The sequence below is a fragment of the Castor canadensis genome, chromosome 5, assembly GCF_047511655.1.
Source record: "Castor canadensis chromosome 5, mCasCan1.hap1v2, whole genome shotgun sequence".
Taxonomy (NCBI): Eukaryota; Metazoa; Chordata; class Mammalia; order Rodentia; family Castoridae; genus Castor; species Castor canadensis.
Window position 1 is genome coordinate 10,456,174 of NC_133390.1, and position 16,064 is coordinate 10,472,237.

The 16,064-nt window shown below is 38.7% G+C and overlaps 2 protein-coding genes across 7 annotated transcripts in view; both read left to right on the forward strand.

Annotated features, from left to right (window-relative positions):
* The window catches only part of Cryzl1 (crystallin zeta like 1), a 37,183-nt gene extending 30,780 nt beyond the window's left edge, over nucleotides 1-6,403 (forward strand). For 2 of the 5 annotated variants that reach the window (XM_020162967.2, XM_074072756.1), the window contains 5 exons: nucleotides 523-644; nucleotides 1,392-1,497; nucleotides 4,535-4,580; nucleotides 5,478-5,504; nucleotides 5,594-6,403. In XM_020162967.2, coding sequence (XP_020018556.1) covers nucleotides 523-644; nucleotides 1,392-1,497; nucleotides 4,535-4,580; nucleotides 5,478-5,504; nucleotides 5,594-5,924 — 632 coding nt within the window. In that variant the 3' untranslated portion in view covers nucleotides 5,925-6,403. Of the gene's footprint in view, nucleotides 1-522; nucleotides 645-1,391; nucleotides 1,498-4,530; nucleotides 4,581-5,477 lie in introns of all 5 variants that reach the window. The other 3 variants (XM_074072759.1, XM_074072758.1, XM_074072757.1) reach the window with 3 other exon arrangements.
* Nucleotides 6,404-6,574: 171 nt separating this feature from the next.
* Nucleotides 6,575-16,056, forward strand: Donson (DNA replication fork stabilization factor DONSON). Of its 2 annotated transcripts, XM_020162929.2 has the most exons (10): nucleotides 6,576-6,957; nucleotides 7,396-7,476; nucleotides 8,527-8,730; nucleotides 9,815-9,993; nucleotides 10,560-10,738; nucleotides 11,808-11,886; nucleotides 12,000-12,104; nucleotides 12,529-12,727; nucleotides 14,360-14,572; nucleotides 15,176-16,056. In XM_020162929.2, the coding sequence occupies exons 1-10, from the start codon at nucleotides 6,652-6,654 to the stop codon at nucleotides 15,311-15,313; spliced, it is 1,683 nt and encodes a 560-aa protein (XP_020018518.1). In that variant the 5' UTR covers nucleotides 6,576-6,651; the 3' UTR covers nucleotides 15,314-16,056. The 2 variants fall into 2 exon arrangements, with proteins under 2 accessions (XP_073928855.1, XP_020018518.1); XM_074072754.1 differs by lacking the exon at nucleotides 8,527-8,730 and having other exon boundaries at nucleotides 6,575-6,957.
* Nucleotides 16,057-16,064: the final 8 nt, after the last annotated feature.

Genomic DNA, 16,064 nt, shown 5'->3' on the forward strand with positions numbered 1-16,064 from the left:
TAGTAACACCACTAAAGGATTGATATTATGAGCCCATTAAGCATTTCTATTTGTTCTTCATTGTGAATACAACTATAGCCAGTTTTTTAACCAGTATTTTTGAAAATGTGAAATTAGCTCAGAGAATAATCTTTCAGTGAAAGTAAATATAATATCTCATTGATGTCATTTTTTCACATGTACATTTTAGTAATTATGTCAAAGTGTGGCACCCTTGAGTCTAAGTACTTTAATCAGAAACAATTGTAGTAAGCTATCATTGTTGTAATTACCATTTTGAGAGTTACGTTACGTTATCTTGCTTGGTTTCCAAAGGAAAGTAAACTATTTCATTTGTAATTAAATATAGAACAAATTATAATGCAAAAAGTATAGTTTAAGTTATGGGAATACAATGTGTTGCCTTTATCTAAGAAAAATGTTGCTACTTATATTAAAAAAAGTAGGGAACTTACTTGAAGAATATGTTTTGTCGGTTATTATAAAATATATTTTTCTGTTTTTTTAACTACTCATTTTAAGTGAGATTATATAGTAAAGATGATGAGCCAGCTGTAAAACTACAACCATTCCCACATAAACACGATATCATCACGCTTCTTGCTGTTGGAGGACATTGGATAACAGCAGAAGAAAACCTTCAGGTATTACAGAAACAGTAACACATCACTATTACAGCAAAGGGATGTAATAACAAAGAACGGTGTCAGTTCTGAATTATACCCTATGTTTAAAGACATGTGGCTTCTTTTTAATGTTAGCTTTATGTTGGCCAAAATGTTGAAATACCACCTGGTGGGGGAGTTCATTCAGTTAGAATGAATTTTATTTTTTTAGTGGTTTGAAATTTCAATTTTAAAATTGTATTTCAAGTAACATTTTCTTATTAACACACCTAGCAAACTTATACCTAGCAAAATATTTCTGTACGAAATTATCCCTATTTCTTGATTATTCAAACAAGTTGCCTCCCAAAATTATATTTTTCAACAGTTATTCTAATTAAACTTTTATCACAGCTAAATGATAAATACTATAATTCTCATATACCAGTCTTGACCTTCAGTATACTCATGAAAATGGCTGGTAAGTAATGGCCAGAAACCACACACACAAGCCGGTCACACACACAAACACCTACCATTCCATCACCGAAATTCTCACTTGGCCCTTCATTTGCCCTGCACGTATCACCTAGCTATTTCATCATTTTGGACCATGATATAGAAAAGAAAACATTATGACTTACATACTGCATAAAACTTTGTGAGCTGATTTTGTGCGTGTGTTTATATGATTTCGACATGTTTAATTTGTATAGTTTTTCTGGCTGAAGATATCAATCCTCCTTGTGCTTGCACAGTAACTGTTTTTTGTTTATTCTCTCAAAGTTGGATCCTCCAGATAGCCATTGCCTTTTCCTCAAGGGAGCAACGGTGGCTTTCCTTAATGATGAAATTTGGAATTTATCAAATGTACAACAAGGAAAATATCTTTATATCCTTTTTCTCTGCTGACTTGAGTTTCTGGTTTTAAATTTGCCTTATACTGTATTCTTTCATTGTGATAGTAGGAGATAATACTTAGCCATTCATTTTCCTTGAGTATGCCTGGCAGTATTCCAAGTGCCTTGCCAGGTATTCGTTTAAACATTAAACAACTCTATGAGACGTAAGTGCGCCACTTCACAGGTGAAGAAACTAACGCATAGAGAGGTCAATACACATCCAACAGCAAGCGGCAGAGCCAGAATCACATCAAGCAGCCTCCTCCTTTTCTGAATAGGAGAGGAACCTTAAAATAAGTGGAGAGTTTTGTTTTGTTTGCTTTGTGTGTGTGTGTGTGTGTGTGTGTGTGTGTGTGTGTGTGTTGGGATTTATTTTGTTTTGTTTTCGTGGTACTAGGGTTTCAACTCAGGGCTTCATGCTTGCTAAGCAAGTGCTCTTACCGCTTGACCCATTCCATTGTTTTGTTTTTAAACTGGATATTACATGCCACCTGGTAAGAGGTTGCAAACTACCTTTTTTTTGGTGGTACTTGAGTTTGAACTCTGAACCTCACACTTGCTAGGCAGGTGCTTTTACTGCTTGAGCCACTCCACCATCCCTTTTTCCATAGGGTCTCTTGAACTATTTGCCTGGGCTGGCTTTGAACTACGATCCTCCTGATCTCTTGACTCCTGAATAGCTAGGATTACAGGTGTGAGCCACCGTGCACCCAGCATGCAAACTTACTCCTATAATGGTGCCATTGCATAAAGCATTTCAAAATATTTATCTAAAATAAAGAGTTTGATTTTAGAAATGCCAGTGATAGGAAGCTTAATCACATGAGAATTTGTCTGATTTTTTTTTTTTTTTGGACATGGTCTTATTATGTAGCCCAGGCTGGCTTCAAACTCTTAATCCTCCTGCCTCAGCCTCCTGAGTGCAGGGATTACAGATGTGTGCACCACACCTGACTCCTGGATGTGTCTGACTTTCAAAAATAGAACTCACTCAAAGACAAATCTTATGAATGAGACGAGATCATTCCGGTTTTTTTTGAAGTTGAGAAACATATTTATGGAGAACAATGTCCAGTACATTGCAGGAAAAATAAGAGTAGACATCCTAACATAAGGTGAAATAGCCATTAAATAAAGCAGGAAAAATAGACAAGGCACAAGGGTAAATTCTGTTAGAGGAAATTACTGTAAACATGTATGTACCCCATATCAGACCACCTAAATATATACAGCAGGCATCAGCAGATATACATAAAGTGATAGACTCAAATACAGTACTTCACCAATGGATAGGCTACGAATATTAATACACCACCAGATTTCATTATCTAGAAGAAATGGACAAACTCATAGACATATACATTTGTTAAGACTGAATCGTAATAATAAACAAAAATAGTAAACTCAGATAGAACAGTAACAGGTTGGAATCAGTAATTAAAAATCTCCAATCAAAGAAAAGCTAGGACCAGATGGCTCCATTACAGAATTCAGCCAAGCATTTAAAGAATTAATATCAGTCCTCCTTAAGTGGTTGATAAAAAAAAGAGGTATTATCATTCTAGTTTTGGTAAAAGTATGAAAAGTTTTCCTGTGAGAATGTGAAAGCAGTTCTGAAAAGAAAGATCCAAAATTCTATAAAGCAGGGTCAACTTAAGCATTCTTTTTATTTCTTAGATGACTATTTTAAAGGCAGCTTGGTAAAAGTTTTAATATATTGGGTAAAAACTAAATTCTCATTACATGTTACAGTATGTGTGTGAAGAAAGAGATTTGCATAGCCTTACATTTGTCTCCACTGAGTATTATACTTTACCTTTGTTAAATGTGTATAGTTATATATGTGTGATTCATATAAAAGCCAGCCCCCCAGTAGCAATGACAGACTTAATGCCAAGCTTTGAAATATTAACGTGCAGTTTATTGAATGTGCTGAATTTTTTCAAAACTCCTTCAGGTAGTGAATATGAATCTAAAGTGTTTTGATTAAGTATTTTCCTATTACATTTTTAAGTTAGTTTTTAAAAAGCTGAAATGTCCAACAATAGTACTGTGATACTGTGCTACAAGGCTGGCAGGATGCAGCCTTGTGGTACACTCTTACAATGCAACAGCAAGCCTCAGCTTCCAGCCAGCGACAAGAATGCAGAGGCAGAAACCAGTACTCTGCAGTCTACTCTATTGTTAAGCAAGATGTGTGGTCAGTGTACTTCTGACTTCCCAATATTTTCAACTTATAACAGGTTTATCAGGAAATAACGCCATCATAATTCATGGAGCATCTGTACAGATAGCAGTTTCATTATCATAAGTTGAAAGAAGTAAATCAATGTTCCTTAGGGCCTTTTTTAAATTTTTTAAATGGTTTAGGATTGTATTTTCTAATTTACATTTCTAAAGTTCTGAATCACACTTTAGTCCTTTTGCAAACTCTCCTCAATCACTTTACACAAGTTAGTTTCTCCTTGTGATTTAATATAGACCTTTACTTCCAACTGTGTGGTTCTCTGCCATAAATAATTCTACAGTACTGGCCTGCTGACCTCAAACTCTGATCCTCCTGACTCTGCCTACTGAGTTCTAGGATTACAGGTGTGCACCACCATACCTGGCTTAATTATTAACATTTCTGCAAACAAATTTTGAACCTGTTTTCAACCACATTGATAAATGTGTTGATAAACGTGTACCTAACATAAGAGACATAAACGCTAAACACCATGCGTAGTACAGAGATGAAAACCATAGACTAGTTCATTACCACCCATTGGGATCACAGTACTCATCACTTAGGTCCCAGGCTCACTGTTTTCATCACTTGTCCTTAGAAGTGTAGGCCAGGTTACACTACCAGGTCTCTCAAATCATTTTTCTGTTTTAGAAGTAAAATTGACAGTCTATAACTTCTGTAACATTTCCTGAGAGTGTAAACTTTTTAAAAAAAGAAGTGACATGCCTAACAATCTGCTTATTGAATGTACTTATTTCATCTCTTTATATTGCCACCTTAACAGTTCTTTCAGCTACGTGTCTTAAAAGATGTGATGGAGAAGTTATCATCTGGTGTTTTTAGGTACGCTAAAGAAACCAAATCGTTGATTTTTCTGTTCTCAGAGAGATAAGAGTATTTGGTTTTGTTTTAGTTTTTACAGTATACTTAACTGTTTATTTTATTGATTATCTTAGCTAAATACCTGTTCCCTAGTATTTGTCTGAGAGTTTCTCTGGGGTATACTAGTAAGTACTCCCAGATATACAGTGGCTGTGAGCTTTCCTCCCTCCATTCCATTCTGCATCTCACCCTTTGCTTTTCCTTATCACCCTCCCAAAATAACTTGAAACAAGCCATATTTTGAGGAGAGGAAAAAGTACAATTGGTTTGTTTTAAGTTGTATTGGTTTATCACTTATAAGAGAGGGAGTGGATAAGGAGGTATTTTTTTCCTTCAAAATGTGTGGTACGCATGGTAGTGCAAGGATATAATCCCAGGACTAACAAGGTAGAAACAGGAGGTTCAGAAGTTTGAGGCCAGCCTTGACTTCATAGTGAGTTCCAGGCCAGCCTGAGTTACATAGAAAAACCCTATCTCAAAAAAACAAAAAATAACAAAAAAACTGCTTTTAGCAAGGCCTAGTGGTTCTCATCTATAATCCCAGCACTGGGAGTACTGAGGAAGGAAGATTGTGAGTTTAAGGCTAGCCTTGGGGCTGGGGATATAGCTCAGTGGTTTAGTGTTTGCCTTGTATGCATGAGGCCCTGAGTTCAATCCCCAGTACCACAGAAAGAAAAAAAAAGAAGGCTAGCCTTGGCTAGACCTCGTCTCATTCAAGTGACACTAAGTGTCACTAATGGACACTTTTTCTTGAATTATTTAAAGTAATACAACCAAAATCTAGCCAACTGTTAAATGCCATCCTGTATGTTGTACTATCTGTGACTAGACCTGACATTTCTAATTTTTCTTCCTTAGGCCTCAGTTGGATGAACCCATTCCACTGTATGAAGCCAAAGTTTCTATGGAAGTTGTTCAGAAAAACCAAGAAAGAAAAAAGCAAGTTGTTCAATTTTAATTTTCTTCTTTCTCAGACCTCAGCTGGATGGACCCATCGCAGTATTTGAAGCCAGTTTTCTTTGGAAATTGTTGAGAAAAATCAAGGAAGATAAAAGCAGTTCTGTTTTTAAGCATGTCTTCCTGCTAAGACAAGATGTTCGGTTATGTGATGTATTTCAAAATTATTTGCAAAATTATTGTGCAAACGGTCGATATAATTCTTTAACATCTGAAGGGAGTATTCTGAAAGTCTTTATTGTTTCTCTGCATTTTACCTCTGGTATAAAATTCTTTCCACGAAGAAGACTGCCTTCAGCAAAAGGCACATTAACTACCTGCACATGCTACGCCTTTGCTATACTGTGAAAGTGTTACTAATTTGTATCAACTCTGTCATAATTTCAGCATTTGAGTATATTTCCAGATCTCAAAGTAACCCACAGGCACTTGTCTTTTAAAGTATTGCTTCACTCCGAGTTTTTCCAGGATCTAACAATCACGGTAACAGCGGCAAGGGCTGGGGAGGCCAGGCATCGTAAAGGAGGTGGGGAGGGTTGCCTGAGGCTATGCTTGGCCAGTCGCTTCCCATCGGAGTTCTCTGTTGGAAGATGGGGCGGTGGAGGCCAAGGCCCTTGTGCCACCTGTACACGTTGCCGGCCTCTTTAAGTTCTCAAAGCAGCAGCCCGTCACCGCAGCTCAAGAGTGATACTTGCTTTTCATCCAGGCGCCATACCCTCGGCTGATCGCATCTCTGCTGCGAATGTCAGTAGCGTCTGGCCATTGCGGTGCCCGGCAAGCTAGTGCACGTCCGGTACCTCGCGCGTGCTAGCCCGCGTTGCCACATGTCGCTGGACTACGGCCGAGAACCCGGAGGGACTCGACCAGGGCGGGGCCTCGCGGGCGGCCCGCCGCGCATGCTCGTAGGTCGCATGGGGGCGGGCCTCGCGGACGGCCCACTGCGCACGCTCGGCGGCCGCACGGGGGCGGGGCAGGGGCTTCCAGTCGGCGCGCGGCGCGGCGCCGCATCGGGGGTGGGGCGCTGCGCGCGGGAAGTGACTTTCGGGCTGCCGGCCTGCCTCCCGAGCCGCGGGTCATGGCTCTCTCAGTGCCGGGCTATTCGCCCAGCTTCAAGAGACCTCCCGAGACACTGCGGCTCCGGCGGAAAAGGGCCCGGAGCCGCGGAGCCGCCGCCTCCCCGGCGCCCGAGCTGCCGGAGCCCGCGCCGCGCCGTGCCGCCCTGGCTGCCGGACTGCCCCTCCGCCCCTTCCCCGCCGCGGCGGGCAGAGGCGGCGGCCCCGCGGCTCGGAGGAACCCTTTCGCCCGCCTGGACAACCGGCCTCGGCCCGTCACCCAGGGCCCCGATGGGCCGCCCCACGGCCAGCACGAGGCGCCGGGCTCGGTGAGTGTCCGCCCCTCGCCGGGGCTGCCCTGCTGGGGGGTGGCGGCGGCGGCCCGGACTCCTCCGAGGTGGACTGGACAGAGAGGCCGACCCTAGGGCAGTCTGCCTGCAGGCTTCCACCGCCCGCTGCGCACCCTCAGTTATCCGGGGTGGAGGTTGGGGAGGACGGGTCCGCCAGATGGACCAGCATTGGCTTACCGTAAAGCGTTCTGGATCTTGTGCTGGAGGTTTATATGTCAGTTAGTGAACGTGCAAAACGCCGGCCTTCTGCCCGTCTTAGTTGAGACGCTACGCTGAGGTGAACTTCAGCTTGGGCGTGTATGAATTTGGGCCCACTCACTCACTGAGAAACTCGTTTGCCCGCTGAGGTCCCGCACGTATTTAAAGCAAACTACAGCATCTTCTAAGTTTAAAAAGAATTATTTTTTTTAACCTCAGGTTTTAGATTCCAATCAAGAAAATGATTCGCTATGGGAAGAGACGTCACCGGAAAGAACAATTGTCCCTGAATTCTTCCAGGTAAGAAGTTTTTACATATCAGAAGGTGTATTCTTAGAAACTTTTTGCTTGGAAAACAGTTTGACAAACAAGCTTGAGAACGAGCACATCCCAGGGTTGGAGAGATGCCATCAGCCAAGATAAAGAACTTGGTATGATGTACTCGTGATGCCTGTAACGACTGCCTGCACTAAAGCAAGAGGTGGTGAATGTGGGTTGTCCTTGTATCCCCATCAGTTTTTCACTCTTTTTTCCTCTGGTAGTGACTCTCCAGCTCTTCGCTCAGAGGCACTCCATTGGCTGAGCTACTACTCTTAGTCATATACTAAGTCTTGAAATCCCCAAGATTACCTCCACTAGTTGTGGCTTAGAACTTAAACTTGTTGTTCCTCTTCCCAACACATACGTTTTCATTCCCAAGTATTTCTGTTATAATAGTTTGATAAATGCATAGTTTGTCCTATTGGGACCAGGCTAGAAGAGCTGTCCAAGATCCAGCCTTCCGTTTTTATAAATGGTCTGTTGGATACAGTTCCCCCTTGCCTAATTCTTTGTTGTGATGTTACCTAAAAAAACCCTGTAATGTGGAGAATATTGACTTGAAGAACAACAAAACAAATTGAGAGTAAGGCAAGAAAATATTTCTTAAATATGACCCTTAAAAATTCTGTTACCTGCAGAAGAAACCGCTTAGCCTAGGGTTTTGGTTTCAAAGGTTTAAGCATTATTCTTTTTTAAATACTAGGAAGAAAAAAGACAAAGAGAAGATAGATTTAAAAAAAATTGGGAAGAGTTCCACTCAAGCAAGATCTGTAGTATTAAGAAAATACTGTAAAAACTAAAAAGTGAAGTCTGCCTCATCACCCTGAACAAATTCCTGATTCACAGAGGCATCTGCTTAACAGCTTAGTGGATCCTTCCAGACTTTTTTCAGTGTGATATATTTTTAATGCTATTTATTGTACAGTTCGGATAATTTTGACATTTCAGTGGTCATGAATATTTTATTTAAAATCTTTAGATTACAGGGTTTTTCTTGAAACACTAATTTTGTGTTCCTTGTTTTCTAAGAGTCAGCTCATATCATTCTCTGAATTGGATACTCCATCTTCAGAAGGTACTGAGTTACCTGTGGACTGGAGTATTAAAACTCGACTCCTTTTCACCTCTTCTCAACCCTTTACCTGGGCGGATCACTTGAAAGCACAGGAAGAGGCTCAAGGTGTTGTTCAGCATTGTAGGGCAGTAGCAGTTACTTTGCCTCAAAGTATAAAGGTAATGCTGAAATAAAGTAGCTCTGGTATAAAGTAACAAGTTAAATATAAAAAGGCTTTTCTCTATATACTATCAGAGATATTTCTTCTGACACTTAATGACAAAAAGACAGGAAATTTTGTTTTTCCCAGATGGTGCTTTCAGATACATTTTTGTCAGATTGAGTAACTGCTCATTAAATTTACCAGTCAGTTTTTTTTTTTTTTTTTTTTTATGGCGGTGCTGGGGTTTGAACTCAGGGCCTCACACTTGCTAGGCAGGTGCTCTATCACTTGAGCCACTCCACCAGCCCTATCTATTAAATTTAGAGACTTGTCCTGAGAATCAGTGGTATAGCCAGAAATTGTTTTCACTAAGCATTCTTTCTTTTCTAAGGCTTTTTGAGAAAGAAAATATAAGGAAATGGAAAGCAATTTAGTAGGATTACAAGAACAGATGGGTTTTTACTGATCTGCTCATGTAGGACATGCTTTTTTAATTATGCACAGATTCTTGCTACCTGGTTAATAGTCTCTTGTAATTTTACGGAAACCGATGAGTTCTAGAAAGATTTTAGAGACGTGTATTTTCATTACATTGAAGCACCTCATCAACTCAGACTTGTTTGTACAGGTTTACCTACCTGGGCCCTGGTAGTGTATGCCTGTAATCCTAGCTACTTGAAGTTCCAGGCCAGCCTGGTGAAAGAGTTGGTGAGACCTATCCTGAAAAAAACCTCCCACAAAAGAGGACTGGTGGAATGCCTTAAGGTGCAGGCCCTGAGTTCAAGCCCCAGTACTGAGGGAAAAAACAAAACAAAAAAATTAACCCATAGTCTTTGTTCTCAAGGATGACAGGAGGAAGGAGAAAATGCCCACCTATGTTTGTGGTTCTTTCTGACCAATGGTTTAATAGCAATTGCTGGCCAGAAAGGCCATCCCAAACAAGGCGTATACTACGTTTTAACCCATATAGCAGTTATGAATGCTTTCTCATACAAAACAGCAAAAACTCTTAGACTGAACATTTTGTATATTAGTGCTTCTAATAAAATTCTGTATCTCTCATGGCTTGAAAACCACCCACTATGCCCTCTGGATTTTAGGATCCCAAACTCTCTACTGAGCTACGTTGTGCACTCCAGCAGAGCCTTGTCTATTGGCTCCACCCTGCCTTGTCTTGGCTGCCTCTGTTCCCTCGTATTGGGGCTGACAGAAAAATGGCTGGAAAGACCAGCCCCTGGTCAAATGATGAAAACCTGCAACATCTTTTGATGAGTGACTGGTAAGATTAGTAAACTTGGCATCCATTGGTGAATTTTCATTTTAGCTGTGTCTTCTCCTTACTATATTTGTGACATGGAAATTTATAATGGTAGAAGGATCTCTGTGTCTTTCTGAATTCTGTCAGAAATGATTCATAATCAGCACTTAAACTTTTTTTTTTGGCTCTTATCACTATCAACATGTGGAGTATATATTTGTTAAATAAATATATATAGTCAAGTATATTCTTTAATCTTACTTCTACATGGCTGCTTCCTTTCTCAGCAGCAGAAGTTGCTCAGAGAAAGTCAGCAATCGGCTATCAGTGACATTTATTGAAAGAAAAACTGGTTAACGTTTATGTGATAAATGCTATTTGTGAAAAGTATTACAAAGTCATCAGTGAGTCCCCGTTTCAGTCCTTTAAAACCAAGTTCTACAAACTGTAGAAATTCAAATTAGTATCTGAAATATTCATGTTCTGTTTTAAACCAGCTGAGTATCAGACCCCATTATACAAAATTAAATTTTAGACATTGAGTTAAATGTTGAATAACAACTAAAGAGAATTCTTTTGTTCCATAGGTCTGTGAGCTTTACCTCTCTGTATAATCTACTGAAGACAAAACTTTGTCCCTACTTCTATGTTTGTACCTATCAGTTTACTATCCTGTTCAGGGCAGCAGGATTAGCAGGAAGTGATGTGATCACAGCTCTCATATCTCCTACAACTAGAGGTTTAAGAGAAGCTATGAAAAATGAAGGTAAAAGCTTAGAATTAAAGTGAGAATAGTGCATTTTACATAGTAACCACTTGTCTTAACAGTTAAATTTTGACTTGTCTTTTACCAGTTGCTTGCCAATATTATTTCAAGAAACATATTTATTTATTCATTTCTGGTTTTTTTTCCCCTGCTGTTGGTAAAACTGTCCCTTACACATAACTTTTATCTGATCTCTGAAATAAAAGACATAATTGTCCAGAAAGTCACTATCTGAATATACTCCTCTAGAAATTGTTTAGTTTGGTGGAACTGATGTTTGATTGCAGGGATTCATGCTTGCAAAGCAGGTGCTCTACCGCTTGAGCCACACCTCCAATCCTAGAGACTCTTCTGTAATACAACTTTTACCCTCCCCCTGAATAACATTTTTAAACTGCATCAACCCATCCATTAGTGGATCATGAAATCTATGTAGTAGACCCAGTCAGTGAACTAGAATACAATGTAATTTATGTAAAAGTAACACATGTAGCAAGAGTATGGCTTCCTGAATCTTTGTTTCAGGGAAATGTGTGTATTTATGGTGGGCTACTATGAAGAAAGCTTAGTTGGGCATGGTGGCATGTATCTGTAATCCCAGCACTTAGGAAGCTGAGGCAGAAGGATCTTGAGTTTCTCTCCAGCCTTGGCCTTGAGGCAAGACCCTGCCTCAAAAAAAAAAAAAAAAAAAAGCAAGCAAGCAAGCTGTGCATGAGAATACTGTCTTAATAGGTCAAATGGAAATTTACATTTCTAATTCTGTTCTCTAAAAAGAAGGGCCTTCCTCTTAAATAGTTGTTTTTTGGCTTTTTTGGGTTTGTTTTTTTGGGTTTTTTTTTTTTTGTGGTACTGGAGTTTGAACTCAGAGCCTCATGCTTGCTATGCAGGCACTCTGCCACTTGAGCTAGTCTGCCACCCTTTTTCTGTGTTGCGTATTTTCAAGATAGGGTCTTATGAACTTTTCCCCTGCCTGAATCCCAAGTAGCTAGGATTATAGGAATGAGCCACCAGTGCCCAGCTCTTAGATACTTTTTAAAGAAAACTGAATTCTTTTTCTTTTCTCATGTAGGCATTGAATTTTCTCTGCCTTTAATAGAAGAAAATGGGCACAAAAAGAAAGAATATGGAACAAGCTTGGGACCTGGGGAGTATGTAGTTAAAATAATCTTATACATATTTTAATGACTGCCGGATTCAATGAAATAGATTTATAATATTAGCAGCTTTGTAAAATGGAATCACTAACTGTATAATTTCTTAGGGAACAAGCAGTGAGTGATGAGGATGAAGAAGAAAGTTTTTCTTGGCTGGAAGAGATGGGTGTGCAAGACAAAATTAAAAAGCCGGATATACTGTCTATCAAATTGTATCCTTTCAGCTGCTATTATAAAAATTAACTTTCATTGAATTAAGTTACTGAGGGAATTTAACATTGAATGACAGTTTTAAATGACTATAATCTTATTCTCAGATCTTACTAAAACTAATTCTTCATTATGACAGTAAATAATAATGCACTGAGTATTAGTAAACTGACAACTATTAAACTATATTTAAGTGAAAACATTTCCATGTTGTTAAGGCTTGTGGGAGATTAATTTTTTACTAAAGAATTAGTTTTTGTTATCAGTTTCTAGCTAATTTAAGTGGTTGCCATTTTGATCAAACTCAGGTAGCAGCATTTCCATTTTGCTTTGGGAAAATGGGTCCCCGGTGATTCAGAATCAAGATAATTTTCCCTTCTGGTGTGTGTTTTGTTTTTGCAATTTCCTTGATTATGTTATCTTCAGACGTAAAGAGAAACATGAAGTACAAATGGATCACAAACCTGAGTCTGTTGTATTGGTGAAAGGAATCAACACCTTCACATTGCTCAATTTTTTGATTAACTGCAAGAGTTTAGTTGCTACCTCAGGCGCACAGGCAGGACTTCCACCAACCCTTTTATCCCCAATAGCCTTCCGAGGTGCCACAATGCAAATGCTTAAGGTGATTAAAAGAAATTGTATACTTTGCAAGTCTCCATCCCTTGCTTTTAAAGATACACTTAAAAAAAAAAAATAGGATAAACTCTTGGGTTTTTTCCTTTCTCTCCTTTTTTCAGTACTGTGGTTTGAACTCAGGGCCTCCCGCTTGCTAGGCAGGAGCTGCACAGCTTGAGCCAAGTCCCATCCCTACCTTAGTTTATTTTTCATATAGGGTCTTGCTTTTTTTTTTTTTTTTTTTGCCCAAGACCAGCCTTTCTGACTTGGGACCTTGACGTGCCTCCTACATAGCTGGGACTATAGCCATGTACCAATATTGTCCAGCATTTTTTAAAATAGTATCTCACCAATGTTTTTGTCCAGGCTAGCCTCAAATCATGATCCTCTCATCTCCACCTCCTGCACAGGTAGCTCTGCCACCATGCCCGGCCTTAAATTCTTGATTTTCAAAAAATTACTCTTCCTACCTCTTTTGTACATTGGTGCATATTTTATTAAAAAGTATGTGAAAATGTATGAGTTAATATGAAATCCCCCCTTTTTTTTTTTTTTTCCAGTACTGGGGCTTGAACTGAAAGCCTTGCTCTTGCTAAGCTTCAGAAGCTCTACTACTTGAAGCACACCCCCATCCCTTTATGCTTTAGTTCTTTTTAAAATAGGGCCTTGATTTTATGCTTGGGTCAGCCTGGACAGAGATCCTCCTATTTACTTTTCGCTGGTACCTGGGATGTCAGGCTGGCCACCATACCATCTTTGTTATTAGTTGAGGTAGGGTCTCACAGGCTTTTTGCCTGGGCTAGCTGCAAACTTGAGAATCTCCAGATCTCTGGATCCCTGTCCTCCCAAGTTGCTAGGATTACTGTCACAAGACACTGCAGCTAGTTTTGAAATTACATAAATTTTTTTGTTGAAAAAGTGTAAATGGAAATTAAGTATTTAAGTGTTAAATTTCCTTTCTGGACATTTAAGGGAAAGTTATTTAGTCTCAGTTTCACTTATTCATCAATGCAAGAATAGCCAGAATGGCTGGAGGCGTGGCTCAGGTGTGATGGAGCACTTGCTAGCAAGGCCTTGACTTCAAACCCCAGTACCACCACAAGGAAAAAAAAAAGTTCCCACATAAGAAAATAGACTGTTATGTTATATTACACATATCCAAAGTGTAGCATTACACTTGGACGGCTGAAGCAGGATAATCATGAATTCAAGGATGAAACCATCTCCAACAAAATGGATACCTGTGTATACCTTAATTGATAAGGTGAAAAGGAACAACTGTATTACTGAGAAAAATTATGTATGTATATACATATATGCATTATACATATGTAAAACATACCATGTTAATAGCACTAGAATGAGTTTTCCCCATATTCCAAATAGATGTGTTAGATAAGATGCTATATGAAAAATTGTAATTCTCTAGAATGTATTTCAACTGAGAAATCTAATAGAGAGGATGCTGGAGAATGAAAGTTTACCATTTTTATTTTTGTGTTCTTTTAGGAACTACTTTTGTTCCTTAACTATTAAAGAGAAGAAACCCCAAATGAAAATGTATTGAACACATTTTTAGCCAGCAGATAAAATCTTCAAAGATGATTATAATTTTCTTTTTCTTTAAATTTTCATAAAGGCACGAAGTGTCAATGTAAAGACACAAGCCCTTTCTGGATACAAAGATCAGTTTAGTTTGGAGATTACAGGTCCAGTCATGCCTCATGCGCTGCATTCTGTGGCCATGCTACTCGAGTCTTCACAGAGTGGGTCATTCTCTGCGGGACTGTATCCACACGAGCCAACTGCGGTGTTCAACGTTCGCCTGCCACTGGCCAAAGTACTGGACAAAGTAAGTGATCCCTTTACAGGCTGTGTAATTTACATGTAGCTTAGCTCAGCTGTAGATAGCTATAGATGTCTGTAACCCAAATTTGTTTCCTTATAAAATTATCACTATGAATTACTAGCAAAGAATAAGGTCTGTATCCACACTTTGAGACAAATTTTATGAATTCAAGCTATTGTGTTAGTAACAATAAGTAAAACAACTTCTGAAATGTAAAAGACAACTTACAATTTTTATTGCCCTCTCAGAGTCAGTTTAATGGTGCCTGATTCCTTTATAATTTATGGTAACATAAGTCACTACAGGTATTACTTAACCAAAACTAAAATCAAAATTAAAGATGCCTTTAATTTTGAGCATCTTTATAGCTTTCTATTTAGAGGGTTATAATATAGCCCTTTAAAACTGCCACATGCTTATCAGTTTGTTAGAACTGTAAAAATTAACATTACTTCAGGATTTTGTCTCTCTGTAATTCTTACGACCAACTTCAATAGATATTTATATGAATGATCCACTTGTCAAAGTCTTCATGGTAATTATTAAAAATTAAATGTTCAAAGACTTAGTGTGCTTTTCACTGACCTGTACGCATTGTCTCCACAGGAAGTTGTTCATAAAGATCTTGCTAACTGCGGGTTACACCCTAAGACTTTGGAACAGCTTAGTCAAATACCATTACTGGGGAAGTCATCTTTACGGAAGGTGGAAATGAGTGACTACATTTGTAATTGGAGAGCCTGAACACCAAAGTAAGCCTAAAAGGAATCTTTGAGGAAAAAAAAACCCTCCTAGCAAGGAAATTCAAGATACTTGTATGCCTTTGTCTTTAAAGTTCATTTTGGAAGTTTAAAGAAATATACTTTTAAAACACTTAAGTGTTTATAAACATTAACTTTTTTCATTTAACTTTTTATTACATGCGCTGAGTGATAGTATTGAGGTTTTATATTAATTTTCATGTTACTATTTTCATGCTAGATTTTCAGATATGAAGATGATGCAAATTTTTTCAACCTTAAATAACTTGAATGAATTCTCTCTACAACTTAATTGTAAACTGAGTGGAAAACCGAATTAAAGTTAGTGTTTTTTACAAATGAAAATTGAGACTAAGACTGCAGCAGTTATTCCTATCCGTAGCATTATGACTAAGGGGATCAAGGCAAAAATATTACTCCAACAATTTACCTAAGACTACTTAAGCAGGTTATTGTTTTATAAAAGTATAAAATAAATAAAAAATAAATGTAGATATTATCTATAGAACAGACTGCTGATGCTTCTACCACAGTATCTTTAGTGCTGATTGCTAATTCCTCTGTCCTCAAATGCACTTAGATAAAAGGGTATTTTGTATTCCACAGCGAGCAGTGTTAAGAGATGGATGCTCAGCTGTCATGGCAAACTACTGTTTAATCTGCTTGTAGATGTGTGACAGTGTAAAATTCACCACAACTGTAAAATAAATGTTTAGAAAATCAGAATCATTGGG

Excerpts from the sequence above, each read along its gene's own strand:
- Donson (XM_020162929.2), top strand. The coding sequence starts at position 6,652 with ATGGCTCTCTCAGTGCCGGGCTATTCGCCCAGCTTCAAGAGACCTCCC. Across the intron at positions 10,739-11,807 it reads AGAAGCTATGAAAAATGAAG|GCATTGAATTTTCTCTGCCT; the intron begins GTAAAAGCTTAG and ends TTTCTCATGTAG. Across the intron at positions 11,887-11,999 it reads ACAAGCTTGGGACCTGGGGA|GGAACAAGCAGTGAGTGATG; the intron begins GTATGTAGTTAA and ends ATAATTTCTTAG.